Here is a 24,254-nt window from a genome sequence, read left to right as displayed (position 1 = left end):
ACATGCAAATTGAGGGAGATCAGTATCCAGGATAAAGCCATCCATTAGATAGCTTCCTTCTTAAATGATCGATTCTTCTAGATTAAGGAATCCATTAACCTATCAGACACGCTCCCGGACCCATGCAGATTTTCACAGGGCTCAGCACTCAGCCCCAATTTGTTTAAGAAATATATGCTTTCACTAGCAGAAATTGCGCAGGAGTTAGGATTGTCAATTGTATCATACGCTGATGACACACAATTAGTAGTTTCGTTGTCCGAGGAGACTAACTCCAACCACCTTTAACTGGTACCATGCATGGAAAAGGTGGCCAGCTGTATGGCCAGCTGCAACCTTAAGCTTAACGGCGATAAAACAGAGCTGATGTTCCTGGGGAATTGCCCCTGGCCTTGGGCCAAGATTAAATGACCAGAAGATTGGGGTCCACCCCATTTCCCCAATCCATCCATAAAGAATCTGGTGCTGTGGTTAGACCACAACCTATCCATGGAAACCTAAGCACAAATACTTTGAGCAACCTGCTTTGGCAGACTTCGATTGATCTGTAAGAGCATAGATCTTATCAGACAACAGGCACGGAGAACGGTGATACAGGATCTGGTGGTCTCACGCCTGGATTACAGTAACTCCCTGTATTTGGGTGCCCCAAAATTCTTGGTCAACAGACTGCAGGTTGGCCAAAACGCGGCGACTAGGTTTCTCCTGAAGATACCAAGACAAGAGTCAGTGAGAGCCTCTCTAAAAAAGCTGCAATGGCTGCCCGTTTATTCCAGGATCAGATTCAAAGCCCTTTGCCTAGCTCATAAAGCTATGAATGGCAGGAGCCCAGCTCTGCTAAAGACCCTCATCTCCCCATATGTCCCTAAATGTTCCCTCCGGTAATCGTCTGACTTCCTTATGAATACACCAAGGATAAAGAGATCAAGACGGGGAAGAAGATCCTTGCCATTCTTGGTCCCTAAGCTCTTGAACTCAGTGACCACTGAACTGAGACTGCTGAAAGATGAACGTAGTTTCAGGAAAAACTTAAGAAATGTTCCCATGATTTTTCTATTCCTATCACCTCTGCCGCCTCTCTTCAGTGCTGGGAAGCCCTTGGGCAGCTATGTGCTTTACAAATCCCCCAAACATAGACATACATCTCATTGAAGGCACACTAAAACCTCCAGCAGTCTGTGATTCAGTTGACACAGAGTACAAAATAAAATCTGTATTCTTCCCTTTTTGAAAATGGCCTGGAGTCTGTGGAGTAAACAGGATCTTGGATCAGGTCTACATGACGTTAGGAGAATCCTTGTTTGGGTCCTACTACTGTACGGAACCAGTGCTGAGTATTTTAGTATTTTTCTTCCGAAGAAAACACCAATCATTCGTACTCTCTATTCCTATGAATAGGTTCTCATGTGCAAGTCCCATAATCTTTTTGGTACTGTGTTAAATAAAAAATATTTGAACGTACTTAAAACCATTCAAAAACATGCACTACCGCAGTAACTCATAAATGGTAAGGGGTTCCTGCTTTGCAAAAGTGTATTCCTCGTTGCATTTCAACAAATTAAAAATTACCTGGTAATAATCGAATAGGTTAAAATATTTATTGATAAAAAATGTCACCCAAAAGAGACCTGCAACATTGTACTATTATCTGACAGTGGCTTAGAAATGTACCCACTTTGTGAAGAAAGAATATATTTTAGTTTCTACTTATTGTTGACGTGAATTCCATTTGTGTGACATGGCTGCAACTGCTTCTGCCGTCCAATCCACCCAATCAATCAATCAGGTGACTTGTAAAGCATGACTATTTACCGGTTGGGGTATCAAGTCGCTGGGGGCGGGGGGGGGGAGGGAAGGCTGCTGGTCCCCCGAATGCACTGTGGTTCAGTCGAAGAGCCAGGTCTTGAGGTCCTTCCTGAATTGAGGCAGTGACGGTGATTGCCTGAGATGGAGAGGCAGGGTGTTTCGCTGCAGTTTCCCCTCTATCGAGGAGGTTGTGGACACCGTGTGTGATGGCGAGGATGGCTGTTTCAGTGCTCTGGTTGATTCTGAAGCCATATTGGGAGAGGTGCAGGATGTGGTTTGCTTCAACAAACTCGGAAAGTTGGGCATTGATGACCTTCTTGATGACCTTGACTGGGAAAGAGAGCAGAGAGATGGCTCAACTGGTTGTTTCAAAATATATACAGCCATAAGAAGGTTTTTCAAGCAGACATTTCAGTGCTTGTTTCAAGGTGGAAAAGGACGAAAATATTATTGAAACAAGGGTGAAAATATGGACAGTGAACACTTGTATCATTTACACGTTGATGTCAGTGGTACGCTGAAGAGATATCGCATACATTTTTATGTGATCGTTTTCCAAATGAAGTAAGGTCCAAACAGGGACAGAAAGAGGAAGAAAAAAACAGGGATGGGGGCGAGAAGGAGGGAAAGAGGGATTGAAGAAGAGAGGGTGCGGAGAAAGGCAGAGAAGATAGGGAGAACTAGACAGAGAGGAGGGAGAGTATAAGGGGCTAGAGGAAGTGAGAGAGAGGTAGAGGGGGTGGGCAGAGAGGAAAGAAAGTGAGAGGAAGTAGAGCCGGTGGGAGGGGCGTAGGTGAGGAAGGAAACAGAGAAAGGGACTCAGAGAGGACAGAGTGCCAGTGTAGGGAGGAATAGCGGGATGAAGTTGCAGACAGGAAGGTTTTAGGAGGGACAGAGAGAGAGAGAGAGAGGCAGAGCGAGGGGAAGGAAGCAGAAGGAGAGAAAAGAGGTTTTTCTAAATATTGTTTTATGAGAAAATTATGTTGTGGCTCCTTTACTAACCAATTTTATATCAATATCTAGATAACCCATTTTTAGAAGGAACATGTAATTTTTTTAAACTGTATATGACATGAACTTGGCGAATTTTATGAACCCAATTTTACATGTTTTGGACGATATTTTCTCCAATGTCAAGATAGGTTTTCTATCACTGAAAATTATGCACTTAAGATTATAACATCAAGTTTTAATTCTCAGAGTTAGAAGCCACATTCTGGTGACAGACCTTGGTCACTGCTAGTCTGTTGACTATTCCAGATGGTCAAAGACGCATGGTTTCCCAAGGCTGCTATTAATACGGTAGGTCAATGGATTAAGGAAATGTGTTGTGTCTCGAGAGTATTTTCAGCGCAAAGGCAGATGGTGGCAGGGAGAATTTAGAAAGTTGATGAAGGAAGAGAACGTAATAAAATGATGCAAATTGGAACGAGAGCAGTTAGTGTTCTGATCATGTTAGATATGAGATGCACGCAGATAACACTTTAAAAAGAGCCATTATTGGACTCTGAACTTGACTGCACCACAGCATCGATTAAAACAGGTTCCTACAAAAATGGAGCGTTTTCTATTCCCTTTTGTAAGTTGTGTCAGGGGGAATATCAGTGCATGGTGCTAAATATAAGGCACTGCTAACTACATAAGGAATGAATTTAACACAGTAATTTAAAAACATTTTTATGTAAAGCCCTTTTCCCGTAAAATAAAATGTGGCTGTGACCTCCAAGTGATATACTGTGATTAAATGTTTAACGGGAACGCTGAATACTGCAGCCCAAGCACATTAGATATTAAGGGGTGATATTTGGGAATAAAGTCAGAGAGCTCAACAAAGAAGATATTAAGTGGTGCATGCCCCCACCTCGCTTTCCAGACTTTAAATGTTACAATATAGACACAATTGCAATGCAGGGTTCCCATACTCACACCCACATACAGACTGTACAGGTAAAGACCGCAGTGGTGCAAGATTTCCTAAAACAAAAAGTACAAATGAAGCACAGCCAGGAGCAATGCAAACTTGCCCTCAAACACAGAACAGGTCCTTGAAATTTTGGCAACTATGCATGTTTTTTACGAAAAGGATGAGAATGGGCAACAATCATACAAGATTACCTCAGGGGCAGAACAGGTGTAGCATGGGTTAGAGAAGTGCAAGCCTAGGTGCAAAGCCTACCCTGGGTGGCTTCCTGGCCCCAATGCTGTTTGCAGGGAGATGTGAAGAGTTAGAGGTATGCTGTAGAGCCCCTTGGTCTCGGATGATGTGCTCCAGAGAGAAAATCTATTTTGAGGTCCTCCTGCCCAGATTGTGTAGCTGTAGGGAGGTTTGTGACAAAGCCTCACACTCAGTTAGGCCGTGTGCAGTGAGGAGTTGGAAATGGGGCCTGCCCGTGGGACCCTCCTGGGGCCTGGCATAACTTTTAACCCCCCACCTCGGACCAATTTTGGCCCTATGACCCGGCATCATTATTAGGGGGAGGAAGGCACGCGCCCCCCCTCCCCAGGATGATTTTGGTCATTGAGCCCCAATCCCTAGGGCCCAGTGATCTTTGCAGGGGAAGGGGGATACTTGGCCTCCTCCCTGGGCCATTTTCAGCTCCAGGGACCCCTCGCCTTGGGGCCTGGTGGCATTTTGTAGAAGATGGAGGCACATGGCCCCCTCCTCGGCATATTCCAGCCCTGGGGACTCCATCTCCCTGGGCCTTCGAACTTAAAGGTTGGTGCCCACCCAGGGCACCCACCCCAGTCTCGTTGGGGGCTGGAGGGGTGAGCCCTAGAGCCGGAGCCGGCTCCTTGCCTACAACAGGAGCTGGCATTGCTCCAGCTCGCAGGGAGCATCTCCAAATGCTGTTCCCTGCAGGCGGGAGCAGTATTTTGATCTGTTTCCCTGCCCGCATCTCAGCGGGCAGGCAAACAGATCAAAAGTCTGCTCCCAGTGGGCTTGGATCGGACTTGGTGTTTGCTCCTGGCTGACGGGGCTTTTGAAAATGCTCCCACCAAGTGAGAGCAAACACAGGTTTCCCTGTCCACGCTGCATTCTGGTAGTGAGCTTCCTGGGACATACCAACTGAGTTGGTCCCAGGGGAAAGGGTTCTGGGGTCATTAAGGGCTCAGGGAGGGGTGCAACATGGCCCCCTTCCCTTCAAGCAATCGGCCCCAGGGGAGCGTTCACCGTGGACTTTGGAGGCTCAGGTGAGGGGGCTGTGCAGCCCCTCTACCCATTTTCAATCATTGCGGCTCCGGGGTGGTCTCACTGAGGCTTGTCATAGCTCAAGAAGAGGGGCCACGAAGCTCCCCTCCCCATTTTACAAACTTTTGGCCCGGGAGTGGGCTCCCCTGGGTCTCAAGGCTTTGGGATGGGGCTGTGCATCCCCAGGATCTCTGATGGCTCGGCAAGGGGAGGAGGGTAGGGTGTCCCCCTCCCCATACATAATAGGTTCGGCCCGGGTGTGGTCTCCTCGAGTCCTCTGATAGCTCGGGATGGTTGGACATGAGCCCCTCCTCCCCATAAACATTGTTTTCAGCCCCAGGAGTGCACGGTTATGGTGCAAGCAGCAGCAGCGTTGTTGCTGAAGCACTGTCGTCGGGTGATGAACTGAAGTTGATAGCACCAGGCGTCGGTAGGCCATGGCTGCAGTGCGTCATGTAACTTTACGAGCGGAGCCCTCGAACCACGGTGCAAGCAGCGGCGGCGATTCCGGAATGGAACGTCGTCGTCGGGGATACCAAAGCCTGCAGTGCGAAGTGCAGCAGTGCGGAGTGCGGTGCCCACAGGTTGCAGTGCGAGCTGCGGCTCAGTGGTGGCATCAGCAGGCATCGTCGGTGAGACCAGGGGGCGCATTGCGGCTTTGCGGCGGTGCCCCCTGCGGTGCCGCCAGGACACGTAGTCTGTAGCGGCGTCGTCGACTTCGTCAAGTTGCTTTTCTTCTGTTGCAGCACAAAACACACAGTTCCCAGTGCTGATGGCAGAAGAGCCTGAAGTCTTTGCTGTTCCTGAGACTTCTTGAACAGGGTGCAAGCTTTACCTCAAGCCCTTGAGAAACTCAAAACGGTAGATTGCACAAAGTTCAGTCCAGTCCTTTCACTGCCCAAGACAGAAGCAACTCTGCAGGCCAACACAGCAAAGCACACAGCAAAGTGGTAGTTCCTCCTCACAGCTTCCCCAGCTCTTCTTCTTGGCAGTCTTCTTAATCCGAAAGAGTTCTATTGTTCTGGGGTTTGGGCCCCAATATTTATACCACCAATTCCTTTGTTCTCTGAAGGCAGAGAGTTATGTACCTAGTCCAAACCAGTTCTGGTCAGTCTTGGAGCACTTTGTTTACAAGACTCCTCCTTTTCTTTGTCAGGATGGGCCAGGATCCTCAGACTCACCACAGCAGGTGGAGCCAGCATTGTGGAAGGCAGGCACAGCCATATTCAGACCCAGGTGCTACTTCTCCCACCACTCTACATGCAGATGGGTCTATTCAGCCCTGTGCTGACTCACCCTGTCTCCTGGAGCCACCCCAGCCCCTGTCACTCACAAACCAGACATGCAAGACACAACCTAGCAGAGGCTGGCTAGATGGTTAGGCAAGAAAATACCTCCTTTTTAAAAGGGGTATTTTCAAACACAGAATATTAAAACCAACTTCACTAAAAATGTATTTTATCATTCAGAGTTCAGGCATACTAAATTCGTTTTTTTCCATGTTCCCTGGATCAGTTAGGATTATAAGATGTTATAATCAAACTGCCCATTCTGGCCTATGGGAACAGGTAGCCTTGCAATAGTGAAAAATGTAATTGGGTGTAATTCACAACCAGGACATGCCGCACACATCAGGGCATTTCCTACCTTTGACATACATTTATGGACCCTGGAACGCACAGTGCACTTTACTAGGGACTGACACATAAATCAAATAGGCCAATCATGGAAACAACAATCCAGAACACATTTTACCATAGGAGCACTTGCACTTTACCACTGGTCAGCAGTGAGAAAAGTGTGCAGAATCATTACACCAGCAAAAACAGTCAGAAAGCAAAAACTCAGGGGGAACACGCCAAAAGATACCAAGTCTAACAGGAACTAAGGTTGATTAACCTTTTTTTGTGAAAGTTTTGTGAAGATTTGTCACAAGTTATTAGCAAACCTAAAAATGCTCTCTGTATAGAAAGGCAGACCTAACTATAACTACCTGGGACATCCGCCACTACGTAAGATATATAGTCTTGATCCCTTGTATCAGCCTTCTAATTATTTATTCACAGCATCAACACTGACATTGTCTTAGGAAATGGGTGTGCATGATGAGAAAATGGAGAAGGAGAGACCTACAAAACATTCTACTGCAGCATCTACTGAAAGAGAGGAACAAGCACATATAGCTGAGAGATTTTGACGTTTCAGCTGTAGTGCATATCTGACCAAAACCTATATGAAGATCAAGGAGGCTACAAGTTAAGTTGATGAACCCAGAAAAGACGGGACTATTACCATTGGCATCCTCCAGACGGAGCATGGAGGTTTTGTTCACTCATAAGCCGAAATAAATGAAGACTTTGTACTACTCATTATTACACACAGTTTGAGAGCGTATGGATGGCCAAAACATATGTTAAAATGTTGTGAGGTAGGACTGACAGCTGAGGCCCTGTGAGAAAATATAGCTGATGTTGAAATTAAAGCTGGGTTCGGGGAGATGGCTATGGGGAAAACACTCAGCTCTTGATACTGTTATGCAGCATTTAGAGACTTAATGACTCCAGTGTTGGTGCAGATGTTCAGCATTTCAGAAGGAAACACTGCTTATCTCCATTAACCCAAGAAGCTACATTGATATTTATGCCTAAAACGGGCAGATTAGTAACAGACAGGGCCTCATATAGACCCCCCTTGGTGCTCAACATCGATTACAAATGGTTGAACAAAGGACTTTCTTGTAGGCTCCTCCCATTAATGCACTAATTAATGTATACACCTGGATAAAAGTAGGTTCCTCCTACCTCACAAAACATCTATGAACATAAGGATACCACTTCGGATAATGGATGGAGTGACATATCTCGCTCCCTGAGAAACAGTACTGTCTATCGATGCCAAAAATGTATTTATCTTACTCCACATGGATATTTCTATACTGAAATGAAGCAGATTAGGCTAGCCTGTGGACCTCTGACCTGGACTTCACTATTGTACACCAGTTCCACAGTGAGAGCCCATTTGGTACAGTTAATCACAAATTCCGGCTCCATGAGCAGATGCATGCAGCAGAGCTGCCTCTTGTCCCCACCTCTCTACACCATAGCGATAGAACAAATTACTTTTGAGACCGGGAACCAGTTTTAGTGGAATAAACATTGATGTCAGTATTCATTTCATAGCATAATGCATATGATATACTACTATTCGTGAATGATGCTCAGACAGAAACCCCACAAGCCATAGCCACTATGGAATTATGTGGCAATGTCTCGGGATTAGGGTGAATTGGAGTTAGGCCGGAGCCTTCAGCCTTTCCCCTGTTTACGCCAATGCACATGTTGCCTAAGGTGAGTCATAAGGAAATGGCAGCCTGTTGTGCTGTGATACCCTGGTGTACACATTTGCTGCTTTGAGACAGACCTACTAAATGAGGCATAAGACCATCAATGTTGGTCCTTAGGCAAGGACTGGCCTTTTAGAAAACATTGCCATTATCTGTCTTACGAAGAATAGCCCTGTCCTAAATGGTGGATCTTCGGTAGTTGGTGTGCTATATATGTGCATTGCCAGTCCAGATCCTGGGAGGAATCTTTCGAGACCTAAATGTCATATTGCTAGACTTGATATGAGGATCAGCCAGGCGGAGGGTGACATTAACTAAACCCTGCCTGCCCCTGGATGAGTGTGGTCTGGCTCTCCCTGACTAAGAGCTGTATTACTTATCATCTCAGCCACAAAGTGTGGCAAGGTGGGTGAATGAACAGGTGGCTCGCCTGGGAGGAATGTATCACAAAACTCCCCCATTGGAGGATCTGATGGGTACTGTTGGCACGCAAATCTGTGCCACCTTAACTTATCCTATGCGTGCTAATGGCGCAGACCGGTAGTGGTGTAGACCCTCTACAGACTTTGGTGCTCCCTGATTGGACCCATACCTACCTTTTGTAAGACTCATTAATGACCTAGGACTGTGGCATTTTCAATAAGAATGAAAGACCCAGGTCAGGCTTTATGTAGAGAATTATTAGGCAAAACGCACAAAACATCAACGATCAGGTTAGCAACAAGAATGCAGATCATAAGTACAAAGGAATCTAGCATAAATTTGTCCTCTTAGAATGGGAAAATGGGAGTTCCCCTAACGAGGTAAAAGCAGGTATCTTTATATGACTTTATACAGAGGATCTCACACATTTCTGCACAAATGCATGGTTCTCAGGATATGCACCAATGAAGAGCAGGCATCAAGAAACATTTCACTACAGAATGCACTTGAATATTCTCTCATAATACTACTATATTGGATTCAGAGGTTCTCAGAGTGGATTCAGGTGACATGAACTGTAACATTGAAAACAGAGCGACATGGGACAGCTAAGTTATCCTTGGTAAAGTGCACCTATATCCCAAAAACCTACAATTCTTTATTGGAGCAAAGGCAATGACAACAACAATGATTACGTGATGTCATACAGCATCATTTCAAAATGGAAGAAAGTACACTTTTGTTGATGTTAGCGCAAGCTCAATTTCAAACACCTTAGAAGCTTAGAAAAGGCAAAACAACGTTCACAACTCCCCGAGGATGTCATAATCATCACATCTACATCTTTATTATAACACAGCTCTCATCACCTTGAGATTCTTCTTTTTCAATTCTTCTAAATCTTTGATAGTATTGTAGAGTTCAACTTGCATCTCTTCAACCTTTACGTAATTTCTCTTCTTCTTTCTTCCTCTCATTGCTGACAGTTTCGTATACAGACAACTCACCCCAATGCTTGATGAAATTCCCTTGCAGGATTTTGGGAAAAAGAGCACACATGAAACCTCAATTGGTATATTTAAGAGAACAGATAAAATCAATTTCAGTATTCCTCAACCAGCGCTCCCTAACAAAACGCCTATCTTAGCAAATCCTCTTCCAATCGATCCAAATACTGTACATATCCCTTCCTAAGCAACTGTCTCTTCCAATTCAGTTAATTAATATGTGATATTTGTAATGTTAATGATCTAGCTATTAAGCTGGTTATTTATTTTTGAAATGTATGCACAACATACCAGTGTATGGATTATCTTGCAGACTACACCTTACTTCGCAAGCAGCAAATCTAATGCAAGGCGATTCTGAATAGCCTGCAAAGCAAGCAATTTCTTATTAATGACTGTTAAGGCACCTGCAATATTGTAAAGTATAGAAAATGTTTGGATCTTTAATGAGTTTTACTAAACCTTTTTCGTACTTGTATTTAATACATTTTATCATAATTTGTATTGTTATAAAATGCTGCTAATTTTGTATTTGTGTATCTTGATGATGGTCTTTCCTTTCCTTTATATTCTGTATTGCTGTATCATGCACTTTTATGGTTTGCAAACAAAACCGAAATAAAGTTTTATTGATTGATTGACTGTTAAGGCACCTGCAATATCAGTGGTGAGTCTATCTACTAAAGTAGATTCAACAGCTTTCTAATCTTAACATTGTTAAAGGCAACTCCTACTGAGGGTATGAATGTTCCAAAGATATCGCTAAGAATCTACTTAAAAACTCCCTTTCTACATTTTATATAATAGTCAAGTGGATGAATCTAGCTCAATAGTCTGATGGATTCTGGGAAAGACATCTGCATAACAGCTACCTACCAATTATGTGGTGCCAGGAAATAAGCTAATTTACTACTTACATAATAGATACCCTGAATACTAACCTCTACTATGGCAAAGGTCCTACCCGTCGCTAGATAATCATGCTTGCCCTCGCTCCAACTCATTATCTTGACTGTCTCATTCCCCTCCTGTTTCCCTATCATGGTCAAAATTCCCTTCATGGCAACGTCAATGTTCAATTTTGGGCGTGGCTCCCTCAAAATTTCTTTCTCTTTCCAGTAAATTATTCTGTTACCTTTCTTGCTCCTTTTCTCTTCATCTAGTCTTATCCTTTTATTTATTTACTCTAGAAAGACCTTCTCATCTTTGTTAATTTTACAAGTTAAACCATGAATGCTTTAGTTCGTAGCTTTTGAGTCGGTCACAGGAATAAAGAATTTCATCATATACTCATACTGATCCCTTAGTTTAATAGCTGTTAAGGAATGATAAGCATCTTTAGTAGACCACAAATACAAATTTGCATCAGTTAGTATTGGTAAATTTTCTAAGGATTAGTCATAGTCAGTATAGAACAGTTTAATGGAGCTTTACTGCTAGAATAGATTAAGGAAAGCAGTATATGAAAAAGAATATGACTAAGGCAGATGAAAATATGCATCTCCCTCAGCTGCAGAGGCTGGAAGATAAAAACAAACAAAACAATCATCTACCTGCATGATTTCTACATACTCGGCCAACATTTGAAAATAAACATTATAGCTATAAACACTTTCTGCATGAGGAACGTGTGACGTCTCACCTCCATGCACTGTTTGACTAACAAGATTTATCGTTGTGTTAACAGTAATATGGGAAACATTTCCACCCAGCAGAAGGAAATCTAACATCCACCCTTCTAAAGAGACAGATATGTCAATTGCCAAAACTACAAGTTGAATTTTTCAGCGTTGCTGCGCCATTTTAGCTGAAAAAGGACCACGTAAATAAGTGTTATGCCAGAGGAAGCTTCTAGGCCTTTTATAGCCACCTTATCACCACTACCCTACCTAGAAATCTACAGGGATTTGTTTTGTGTGTCAACCAGAGACCTGAGGCTCTGCAAGTCCTCTATATGTTACCCTAATTCTCTATTCATTCCTTTTGACTTTTGTCAATGGTCTGTGTAAAATGAGCCTCTTTTGTTGTCTGGTGAGGGCTCAAGGGTTCTTCAATGTTGGGAAGACAGTCATCAGATTCAATGTCAATTCTTGCAAGATATGTCCAATCAGGACCTTAGTACTTGCAATTAATCTTGCAATGCAATTTTTTGATTCCGTTAGCTCTGGACCCTCACTTTCGAGGTCTGATTGCTAACTCACTAACCTCCCTTATGGCGTCTGGTTGTTTCGTCACTGTTAACAGTCTCTTTTGATTAGTCTTTCTTTGGCCAATCTTACTCTGTTGATACATGATCCGTAGAGGTGCTTTTGATCTCTGGTTCAGATGAAACTGATTCTCCTTTAAAGGTGGAACTTTTTCTGCTAGTACCAGTCTCTGATTCATGCAACCCTAAATCGGCCAGGTTTGGTTGAGCTCTCCAAAAGTTCTCATTGGCTTTGTAAATGCGTATTCATAACCTGCTGCTTTGGGTCACAGTCATCACCGGAATGACACTTCATCAAGTTTGCTCAGTGGGTGACTGTGAGCTATCGGAGTGGCAGCTTCTTCTGATGCAGTGGAGATTTCAAGCATGGGTGGACTCGAGGAATTAGTCGATGTTGGCTCTGTTTCTTCCTCCTCTCATCTCCCACCTTTTTATTGTGCAAGGCCATATCCAGTTCAGAAAACCAACACCTTTCTAGGTACAGTTTGTTGACATGCTTCTTCATGTGAACTCAATTGCAGAGGTTCAACTCGTGACCTGGACACTCTCACCCAGATGGAGTATCAGTGTCAACCTGATGAGGGATAGAATGCACCACTTGCAGTATTTGAGAACCAGATCATCTGTGATATTTACAAAGGCAGCTGCTGCAACAGAAGGAAATCACATGACTCTTCCAATCAATACCTCATGAGGAGACAATCCTTTTAATCTACAGGGTGTGTTTCGAATGCTCATAAATACCAGAAGAAGTGCATCGGGCCATTTAAGAGAAGTGGACGCACAGGCTTTGACCAATTTTGCTTCAATAGTTCCTGTCAGTCTCTCTACGATGCCTGAAGCTTCTGGTCTTTAACTGCAGTGAAACACAATGGTGTAACTAGCTGATTATATTGGGCTTCACTCCACAATTGATTTGGAGACCATTGAGGGGACCATTAGACTTTCCTATATGATTCATGGTCACTACAACCTTTTTGCCCACATTTTGCTTCTGACAGATTACATAGCGCTGGCGCAATCTCTCTGCATTGGACAGAAAGTGCGGATTATTCCAAAATTGCTTGAAAGTTGACACCATCCCATCCCTTCCCACATGTGTTTGTCCATGCAGGTTACTTATTATAGCAGGTAGCATAGAATCGGGGAGGACCGGCTTTCCATCGCTGAACACCCAAATGTCACTTGTGTCCTTTACACATCCCATCCTTTCCCATCTGGCGTTTTAAATTTCTAGGACCGTGTATTTTAACTCCCTTAGGTCACTGAAAGACTGTACAGTGTTAAGCAAAATGTAGAACACAGTTTTTTCCCCAGCATTGCATGGCATATCTATGTGAAAGGTGCCGATCTAAAGAGCACAATATCGGGCAATCTCATCTGCATAGCGGTTGCCTCTGGTTACAGAGTTCACAGCAGCAATTTCTTTAGGTAACTGAAGGGCTTCCAACAAGTTGAAGACATGACAACCCATTCCTAACGAGTGAGCTGACAGATGTCATAAATCCTCTCAGCGACCATATTTGCCCAAAATTGTACATAACGTTAAATCCATATTGGTTGTCAGTGTAAATAGTAACTTACTATGCTTCAGAGGTACAACAGGCTCTAGTGAGGGCAATTAATTCTGCCACCTGTGTGGACGTTACATGGCACAGGTAGTATGCTTCACAACCCTACTCAGGGTGCACACACCATATGCGGCTCTCAAAATACCACCCGGTCTCTCAAACAGAACCCATCAACAAACAGTGTATGGTCACATTCTAGAAAGGGGAACATCCAATATGTCAGCTGGTGGCTTTGTGCACAACTTGGTAACACTCATGCAGTTGTGGTCATAATCTCCCTCTTCGACTCCCTCTGGGGTTGGTAGCAGAGAAGAGGGTTTAAGGTGTTACATCTTCTTATAGAAACATTCTCAGCAGCCAAAATGTTTTTCTCATAGCGGGTTAGACGGCTGTTGGTCAAATGTTGCGTGCGGGTTTGAGTCATAAGAATTTCGATGAATGTTGCACCATTATAATGAGAGAATAACCCATCATTATTCCTGTGATTTTCTGAATGCTAAGTCTTACCTCTGCCCATGCCTTGAGACAACCAGGTAATGCTGCAGCTACAGGATCAAGCGTCGCTAAAAATACCTGTTGGGGAGCTTAGCCTCACCACGGGCCTGTGACAACACAAATACAGCATACCCTTCTCACTTGTGGCAAAAAAAAAATATTTGGTGTAGTCTGACGTTCTAAGAGTGGATGTGCTGCAAAGTAGATTCTTAAGCTCATTCTTTGGTACTGTATCATTGACATCAGTGTGCATCAGCTCAGTAAAGGTGTTGCCACAAAGGAAAACTTTGGGATCCACTGGAGGCCGTAGCCAACTATGCCCAAGAATATTTGTAGCTCTCTCTGTGTGGTGGGGATTCCATTTTATGGACTATTTCAATGCGTTCATGGGACACAGGCCTGATTTCCTTCTCAATCTGATATCCCAGGTACATGACCTCTGTTTGAGAGTGCTGCAGTTTTTTGGGGAAACATTGTGCCCATTCTCATCCAAATGGTTGAACAGAAAGATGGTGTCTTAACAACCATCGATGCAATGAGTAAGCCATCAATGTACTTAATCAGCGCGAACTATGCGGTAGCTGCAGTTTCTAGTTTTTTTTAAATATCTGATTGAAATAGGATGGGCTTTTTGTATACCCTTGAGGATAACAACTCCACACAAATGTCTTCTCTTGGAGCCGTAAAATGAAGAAATACTGTCTCTCTTCGTGAAGGGGAACCGGGATGAATGCCTGGCAAAAAATCTATGACCGTGAACCGTTCAGCTTTTAGGAGAATTTGGAACAGGATCACAGCAGTGTTCGGGACAACATGATAGTATCGAATGACAATTTGGTTACTTTTTTAGAGACCCTGCACTATTCTCACTTTTTATTTGCTTTTTGCAAAACCATAATTGGAGTATTACATGGACTGCTAATGCCTTCCTACAAAATGCCCTGTTCTATCATGTTGTGGATGACCGCTGTTATCCTTGCAATAGCTTCTGGGGTCAGTTTGTAAGGATGTGTTTGAATAAATATGCGTTAGCCTGAAGGGTTGTCTTTAGGTGCTTGGCTTCCTTAAGCAACCCAATTACTTTCCCAGTGAAATCCCAAACATCTTATCTCACTGTCTCGCTCAAATTGATAGGTAGATCTTCTTTAGTAATGACAGGTTACAACCTGACTACAGGTTCCGGGGGCTGTAATTTTAATTCTGTCTCTGCTGCATGGGACTCTAACCCTACTCTTTCTTGCGTACAGTAGATTACACAATTGAGCTTACAGAGAAGATCACTTCGTAGCAAGTTCACAGGGCTTGAATCGCACACAAAAAATTGGTGATGCTCTTTGAGGTCTCCGAGTTTTACTGAAACTGGGGCAGTGATCTGATTCATGCGTTGCTGGTTGGTTATCCAAAGTACATGGACTTACTTAACCAAGAGGGGCAGGTTTGGTCCCTCAACAGTTGAGTGAGTGGCTCTGGTATCTATCCAGCAGGACATAGGAAGTTTGTGTCCCACTTATGGGTCACTGATCCACTTCCAGGACTTGCCAAGTACACACTCTTCCTCCCCCCCCCTTACCCCCCGTTTAGGCACCATCATTGAGGCGGTTCAAAGTTTGAGGAGCCCCTGAACATTGAAACATTGTAAGTCTACATTTCCATTAACAATTTTATAAAATCTGGCCTTCATGTTGGATGACATTTAGTCTTTGCTGGGTCTGTCTTTTGCTATGTGGGTTGATCAGTAGAGTTAAAGTGTTCATGTGACCATCTGCCACAGGGGTCATCTAAACATCTCCCTGGGATGGGTCTTATGCTATTACGCTTGACAACTTTGTGACATCCAGAGGGATGTTTGGAAGGGTTTGTCTCTGGGATATGTTAATGGCAGCCGTAATAGGAGAAGCATTTGTGGTTACCAATGAGTATGAAAAACGTTGTGGGATGACCCATTAGGGAATTCCTTTCCACCTAGAAAAACATTCAGAGACCTGTACTGGAACATGCTTGAGGTAAAAAGATTTGTCCGTTTTATTGAACCATCACTAACGGCGGAATTCCTAGGACTGAAACACTCTCCAGCCCTCGAGAGTTATTAGGACTGGATTACTATCCCTGGGGACAGGAAGAAATACCATCATTTCAGGGTGGGGCCATTACCACTCAATGCCTTCACCGCAGGGTGGCGGGGGGGAGACCAGGCTCTGCCTGCCCTTTCTGTCCCACCCAGCGGGAAGGCATTAGGCATATACTATTTACCTGCCCTGAACATAAGGCTCCTAGAATATCCTGGCTAAAACCCATTTGTGTTCAGTTAGGTCTCAAAACAGGTTGTGAGTCTGTCAGGATCCTTCGAACTGATAATTCCCAGGCCGTGGTCATAGCTGTCGCTAAATTCCTCCCCTGGATGTGAATTATCCAGGCTCGTAAAATGAGCCTACAGTGACATTTTAGTGGGGTTTTTTAATGTTTTTTACGGGCTCATGTCACCTGAGATTGTAAAAAGTGTTTAATGATGAATTCATAATTTTACAATCTTTTAATAATAGAAATGGTTTTTTAAATGGTATCTGTAAAATGAAATAATTTGTATATGTACGTTTTTAACCTGATTTTATTAATATTTGAATATTTGCTTATATGTATTTAATCTATATGTTCAAATTTTCGATGGATGGCCAATAATAGATGCGGCGTATTGTGGTCGTTATTAGCTGATAATGGAGGATAATTTTAAATTCTAATCTTAGAATATGTTAAGCTGTTGTAAATGTCTTTTATGATTTGAAAAATCGAAATAAAAACTTACGAATTGAATTGTTGAGTATGAAAAACCCATTGTTACAGGGGTCGAGGTCTGAGCAGGAGGTGGAACTCTGAGTAACTTGGGGGTGTGCTAACTTCTGGGGAGGTGTTTGTGTTGGTTTCATCCGCTTGTGGTGTAGCACTTGGTGCAGTTGCTACATTATATGGGGGCGATCCTAAACTAAGGAGCTCATCTATGAAGGCATTTTTCTCCTCGCTCTCTACTTCCCTGCATGATGTCTACAAAGCGTTGAACACACGTACACAATACACCAGGGTGCCTAGTGTTGTAGCTACCTTCTTTTTAGTCCGATTGGGGTTGGGACTGCTACCTAATTGCTGGCCTGATGATGTCCAGAAATGCATGATTTAAATAAATGTACTTCAACTATTTACACAGAACGCCCAAGAAATGTAACAGCTTCTCTTCATCAACAATGGTGAAGGGTCCTAGATGTGCTTAGGAAGGCACAGGCTTTTTTCATATGGTATAGTATTGCTTGTGCTTAGTAAGAGAATTATAAACCTTATCAGGGTCTCTACTAACAGATGAAAGGCCATACACCAGAAGAGAAATTAGTTAGAAGTCAGTGGATACGCCTTGCCAGATTAAGTGTGGCAGAGAAGTGTGAAGATGGTCTACAAGTGAGATTATATTGCTACACATAGACACAAAAAGAGGAAAGAGAAAACCTAGCTTTGCCTGGGGGCATGGGAGGTGATAGTAACCACATTTAAGGGAAAAGAAATTGACTAATACTAGCATATTTCTTGAACGATGCAAAGTGCTAAAAAAGCACAGTAAGCCTCGACTGTGACACCCAAGGAGATCACTGGCAGATACAGTATTTTTTTAATTTATTTTATTTATAAAGCGCCAGAATCGACCCCCAAAGGGGTATCCCCGCGAATGCAGTAGCATGCAAAACAAAATATCCATTGCCTCTACAGTCTGATCCCCAAAGGGAAAAGAGTGGCATATCTACAGCTGATTGCCACCATCCTTAGTCCGCCTCAGGGGCCCATGATTTTTATTGTATTATGAGTGTTTAATTGTTAGACTACATATGCCGCATTGATTCAAAAAGAGGTGTAATGTCATAATGTGTCGATGTAATATTGGTATCAATTGTAAGTAGTATTATTCTATCAAGGGAATTGTATATATCAAACACATGGTCCATTCATTATTTTTTTCAAAACAAGAACATTTGTTAGAAGAAATCTGTAAATGAGCCAGGTCGTCAATGAATTAACCAAGACACTTAAGGGAAATCTTCTTTAGTGGCCTAATTTTTTTAAGAGGACTTTTGTTAAGATAGGTTTCTGTGTACATGATATTACCAAGAAGAATGCTACACCGCTGTTTCTTTCTTTGATTGTTCAACAAATTGCTTACGTTTTCAGACATTTTGTTAAGTGCTTTGTTTTTTGTGTCAAAAGATTAACTGTTTAATTGCACCTGTATGGCACATGACCCCAGCTTGTGTCAAACTATTCCAACTTACTGTAGACGCATACGCTAATTCAAGACAGAAATGTGCACTGACCGGATTATGGTCACCCATATTCACATACTCTCGTGGCCCTCTTACCACAAGCTAGAATGTCTTCTTTTTAAACCTGGCATTGCATTAGGGCCTCAGAGGGATCCACCTTCTGCCATCTGTAGTGTGGCTGTTTTATATCTCCACTGTCCTAGTATGCATGTTCCACTAAGTCCACAAATGAAGCCCCAGTAGCCTGACCATATTACAACAAAACTTGCATCCCATGTGGGAGCCCAAGTTGCAATGTTTGATCTTTCTTGAGAGAGCATGGGGTTCAGAAAGCTTCTTAATGTTTATGTACTCAAGTAATTGTAATGAGTCTTGTCCATTATTCTGTTCCTTAAATATGTTCACAATATATACTCTAACTGAATGTCTACGTTTGTACAAAGCCTTTTGCAAATTAAGTTATGTTCAGGGTGCCTTACGTTTCCCCCTTAATTTCTTTGATATTTCTGGCTTCTCCTGATAATAGAGTAATTTTACATCTAGATTGCACTAGATAGGCAGTATGGAAATTAGAACAGATTAAATGAACCCATATCAATGAGCCTATTTTCGTGCACTAGAAGGGGTAGGGGCTATGCAACCCAATTGAGCCGCAACTCCACATAATGCCAGAAACAGTGGTGCCCTACAGTGTTCTATGTACTTTAATAGATAGATAGAAAGACATCGTTTCACGTTTTCTTAAACCTTGATGATGGATGCTTGATGGCTTAGTCTCAGGATTTTGAGGTCTGCAAGTCTTAGAGATGGACAAGCAGTCTTTTGCTAGCCTCCATACCTGCTGGCACAGCCATTAATGATGTGGATACCCCACCTCCCCTGCATATTCAGTAGGGGGTTTGCACTAAAAATACATGGTGCATAATTGGCCCTGTGCAAGCGTCTTTCATTTACTAGGGCCTGAGGTATTTTTCACTATCTACATGTCATTAAATATTTTTTATAGGAAAACTAGTTGCAAAACCGAAGTAGCATCAAGTGCACCCTCCTTTGTTAACAAAGTGCATCCTTTAAGAAACATTATATGTTATGTGTTTTTTCTTTTTATTACTAGATGTACCATTTTCATTTGAAGCGGACGGAAGTAATAAAATGATTCTTATGACTTCTGGGAAGCTATCCTACAGCGTTTCTTGGGCAGTGGCAGAAAATGGAGTGCCATTAGCCCCACCAATATCTCAGCAGAACAGCGGGATTCAGAGGTAAATCATGAAAGCTGCATAGCAGGTCTTTTGTGTGCTACACATTGATGTGTGTTTTTTTTGTCCGCTTGCCTGCATATCATTAGTTTAACAAGCTCAGTGAACTCCTGATCTTTTTCTGTCAACATTTTATTATATTTACATATTGCAATTATATGTTAGGAATATTGTTACTATGTCCAAGCTTTTAAAATTATATTTTGATTCTCAACAACAATTTCAAGCTATAAATTAAAGAAATATATTCTTTGTATTAATTTCATCAAAGTATATTTCTACTTCCAATAGAAAAATGTCCAGGTAGAAGGAAGCCCCTCATCTCCAAACAACTTTAAAAAAAAATAAAAGATAGTTTTTTCTTTTAAAACTCTGAAAACAGGACTCCTCCTAGCGAGTAAACTTAGAGCCTGCACCCAGCGTTCTAAAATCGCGGCCCTTCATACTACTACGGGAGAGAAGGTGGAACACGATACCCAGATAGCGGAAGCCCTCTGGTATTTCTATGCCTCATTATATAATAAAGACCCGCAACTGGAGGTTGATGGTGGGGCATATCTTCAACGAGCTGTGACGACTGCTCTGAGCGCGGCAGGGGCAGAAGCACTGGGCGCACCAATTAGGATTGACGAAGTGATAGGTGCAATTTCCCGTCTTAAGCCTCTGAAATCACCAGGATCGGATGGCTTTTCAGACGGATTTTATCAAATGTTCACTCCTTGCCCCGATCCTCACTCGCCTTTTTAATTCCTTTCAGGGCCCTGGATCTATCCCCCCAGACACGCTCACAGTGGATATAATCGTTCTTCCCAAACCTGGGAAAGACGTCACCCAATGCGCCTCCTACCGGCCGATTTCCCTACTCAATCCGGACCTGAAGTTACTTACAGGGGTTCTTGCAGCCAGACTCAGTCTACAAATGCCCGGTATTATCGAACCAGACCAGTCTGGCTTTATTCCAAATAGACAGAGCAGTGACAACACCAAACGCATCTTGCATCTTATTGATCAAGCCCATCGTACCTAGATAGTTGCCCTGCTGCTATCGATAGATGCTGAAAATGCATTCAACCGGCTCGACTGGGGCTTCTTGGACGCAACGTTGGCACACTTCGGAATCGGAGATCGGTTCAGGGCGTGGGTCGCGAGCTGCTACGACACGCCCAAAGCCACAATACGGGTGAATGGGTCAATCTTGCAGCCCTTTGACATCCAATGGGGCACGAGGGAGGGGTGACCACTGTCGCCCCTCCTTTTCGCGCTCTATACGTTGAGCCCCTAGCACAAAGGATACAAGATACGAGCAGTAGCGGCACCCCCCCCCCAGCGCCTTGAGACCCTACGGGTATGTAGCGCGCTTTATAAGTGTATTTGATTGATTGATAACCCTGATATCCTTGGCATTCCCTTCGGAGGAGAAAGGCACACAATCAGTCTAAAGTGCTGTGTATCTTCCAGACCATCCCGGTTGAGCCACCCACAGGCACCATTCATAAGCTACAAGGGGCAGTGCAACACTTTATATGAGGCGGGAAACGACCACGGATGCGTAGAGATTTATCCGACCATCCCCCCGATGAAGGAGGGTTAGGGGTTCCAAACCTTTTAGAATACTTTTGGGCGACCCAACTCAGATACTTTGTCGAATGGAGTAGACCACTGTCCGAGAAGAGGTGGCTGTTTCAAGACATGGCATTGGCACAGCTATTCCTCTGAAAATGGCCCTTTCTAAAATGGTCTGATAGACCAACGACCCTTGACGGCTCCCCAATTACATGCACAGTGTTGCGGGTGGGGGACACGGTAGCAGTCAAACGTGGATTGTTCGTCAACCTGGAATTTCCACCAGGGCTAGAAGAAACTGCCATTCCCGCAGTGGAGGGCCTCGGAGTGCAAGTCAGCAGGACATTTATTTGACCTAGAAGGTTCCCTCGAGTTCTCAGACATGTCACAAATTCACGATATTAGGAAAACAAAACGTTTCCAATACTTCCAAATTCGTCACTGGCTCCTGCATCTGGATGTGCGCCCAGTGGTTGGTAGTAAACAAAAAACCTATGAGAAATGGCTCATAACCAAAACCTCAGACCAAAAGATGATCTCTGAACTATATAGGATGCTACGCCCTCCGGGTGTGCCAGGGCTTTAGGCCGGGCAGAGGCGATGGGAGAGGGAATTGGGGAGAGACCTTTCGGAGAAGGAGTGGCAATATGTTTATTTCAAGGCGAACCACTCAGCCAGAAACACAGCAAGTAGAGAAGCAGCGGTTAAGGTGGCACCCTATTGGTACTTGACACTTGCCAGACTGCATAAGGGAAATCCAGATCATAGCCTGACATGTTTGAGGGGTTGTGACCAGGAGGGTACGCTGACTCACTTACTCTGGGACTGTAAGGAATTGACAGGATACTGGACTACTGTTCTAGACGACATTGACAAACAATTTGAGACCGAAATACCTCACTTTCCTGCCTATACTCTACTGGGGCTTCCCAACTCGCTTACCTTTCCACTGAAGTCAGTTAGGGGGAAAAAAATGGGCCTGGCAATGGGAGCGGCAGTTCAACACATTCTTTCTCTGTGGGGGTACACTGACTCGTCCAACACCCACGGGATGGCTACACAAGCTCTGGTACATCATCGGAATGGAGAGAATACAAGCCAACCTTACACACTCAACAGACTCATTGAACACTATATGGCGCCCTCTACTATCTCTGCTAGCATTGGAATTCAATGAAATAACATGCCCGAAATACCTTTGTCTTCTTTATCTCACTGACGCTCAACGAGCTGTGACTACCTCCTAAGGCACAACATGGATTAGGCCTCTCATGCAACAACCTAACAAGGTATAGATATAGCACATTGGGTTGGGGGGGCGGGACGGGGCTGGACACGGGGAGGGGTTGTTGGGGGTTTAGGTTATGTTGGGCCTTGCTTACTGCCTATCTCGATGGGGCTCATACCCTACTCTGCCAGCTTTGGCAGGAACATTCATTACAGAGCCACATGTTGGTCCTCAAAGGAGTGGGGTGGTGGGCTTGCTCAGGTGAAGGGGGGGGGCAGTTGTCGAAAAGTGGGATAATTTGCTGTATGTAATGTGCCCATTCCGTTGCCCTAAAATCAATAAAAGTTAAACCTAAAACTCTGAAAACAAAAAATATGCTGACTTTCTGGTTTTGAGTCAATGTGTCACCTACGAAAGGCAATCGGTGAAGCTCTCTGATAATTATGTAAGATGTCCGGGAAGGCACGAATGGAACAACCGTTTCATGATAATGTTTGGCATCAGCAATTCCACTTATTGTCCACGTCCCAAGGTACAATTCGAAGTTCTAAATTAAACAAGGGATTGAAAGACATAACGTGTATAATCCAGCAGTAATGACCAATGTTTCTAGCCCTCTTATCAGGATCCAAGATTTAAGCTGCTGTAATAATACATATTTCGGCAGCAATTCAGTTTAGATTATACTAGCGTGATTTTAAAATTCACTGGCTATAGATTAAGAAATGAGTCAAAATATTCAATCAACATTCAGTTGACCGTGGTTTAGCAACAAGTTGACACAAATACTTGTGCGTCATCGGGAGAGGCATTAATATTAGGAACCCAGATGATATCCCTAGTAGGTCACTCCACTCCATACATACACTGATAAGTAAACTGCTTGACAACAGGTCAGACTAAATACAGATTGATGGGTGCTGATTATGGCAGACCTTAGAAGTTGAGGCCAATTGTATTATCTTCATGAGTTCATTGTCTTAAAAGTTCTTTTAGGTTTCTCTAACCGAGCAAGGGGTAAGAGCTGTTAAGGGCAGAATTAATTGAAGGACAGACTGCTTTGTTGGACCAGCGAGGATTTGACAAAATCTGAATTGTTAGGCAGAGCGATTTAATGCACATACTTTATAGTTATGCTTAATTATAAAGTAACAGTTCATGCTACTATGGTGTAGTTACTATCGTTGTCTTTTTACCATGCTGTCAAACTAATTGGCAATTGCATATGCTAGATACAAGGTTCCTTTTTCCCTTTAGGATAACTATTCTTTGTTCCAGTTTCTACATTTAATTTGATTTTAATTGAAGCATTAGTAAAGAAAGTGTGATGCCTTAATACATTGGTACAACCGAGATGTTTAAGTGTACATTTGATTAAATGTATAAAAATATTTTAAGAAAATAATTTAAAAAACGAGACCAGAGACTTATCACCGAGATGGGAAAGTCCCTTTGTGCTGAAGGGGGTTGATGAATCAATTGTGGCATGAATGTGCAGAAATGTAGGGCTGGTGCAGACATATTTTATTCCCTACCCACGCTGCAACTCTCACCCTGGAACCAGAGCTACATTTGTTGATTTTAGGTGGAATCCACAATTCTTCGGAGCATGCCACCTTTGGACTCTGCCTGATGTTATCTCGTCTTTGAACCACCAAGTTTTTTTCTTTTTCTAGATTTTTCGCTTTAAACACTTGTCTTCCTGATTATACTGTTTACTTGTTATTCACTTCTGAGATCATGTTTATAATCCTGCAAAGCCAATTTACTTCTAAGAAAAGATAATATATTTGTTACACTCTCTAGCCATTACCAGAATATTCGTGTGAGAAGTATCAGGGTTATTGTTTGATTTGATTTACTGTGCA

At 43.3% G+C, this 24,254-nt stretch overlaps 1 protein-coding gene across 1 annotated transcript in view; it reads left to right on the top strand.

The window, feature by feature from the left end:
- The window catches only part of CC2D2A (coiled-coil and C2 domain containing 2A), a 432,763-nt gene that overhangs the window by 249,620 nt on the left and 158,889 nt on the right, over window positions 1-24,254 (top strand). The window contains exon 18 of the mRNA XM_086964074.1: window positions 19,451-19,598. Within this exon, the coding sequence (XP_086820200.1) occupies window positions 19,451-19,598 (148 nt within the window). The remainder of the gene's footprint in view (window positions 1-19,450; window positions 19,599-24,254) is intronic.

The sequence above is a fragment of the Lissotriton vulgaris genome, chromosome 3_2 (genome assembly GCF_964263255.1).
Source record: "Lissotriton vulgaris chromosome 3_2, aLisVul1.2, whole genome shotgun sequence".
Lineage (NCBI taxonomy): Eukaryota > Metazoa > Chordata > Amphibia > Caudata > Salamandridae > Lissotriton > Lissotriton vulgaris.
The sequence above is the reverse complement of the archived record's forward strand: the minus strand, read 5'-3'. Positions and strand labels throughout refer to the sequence as shown.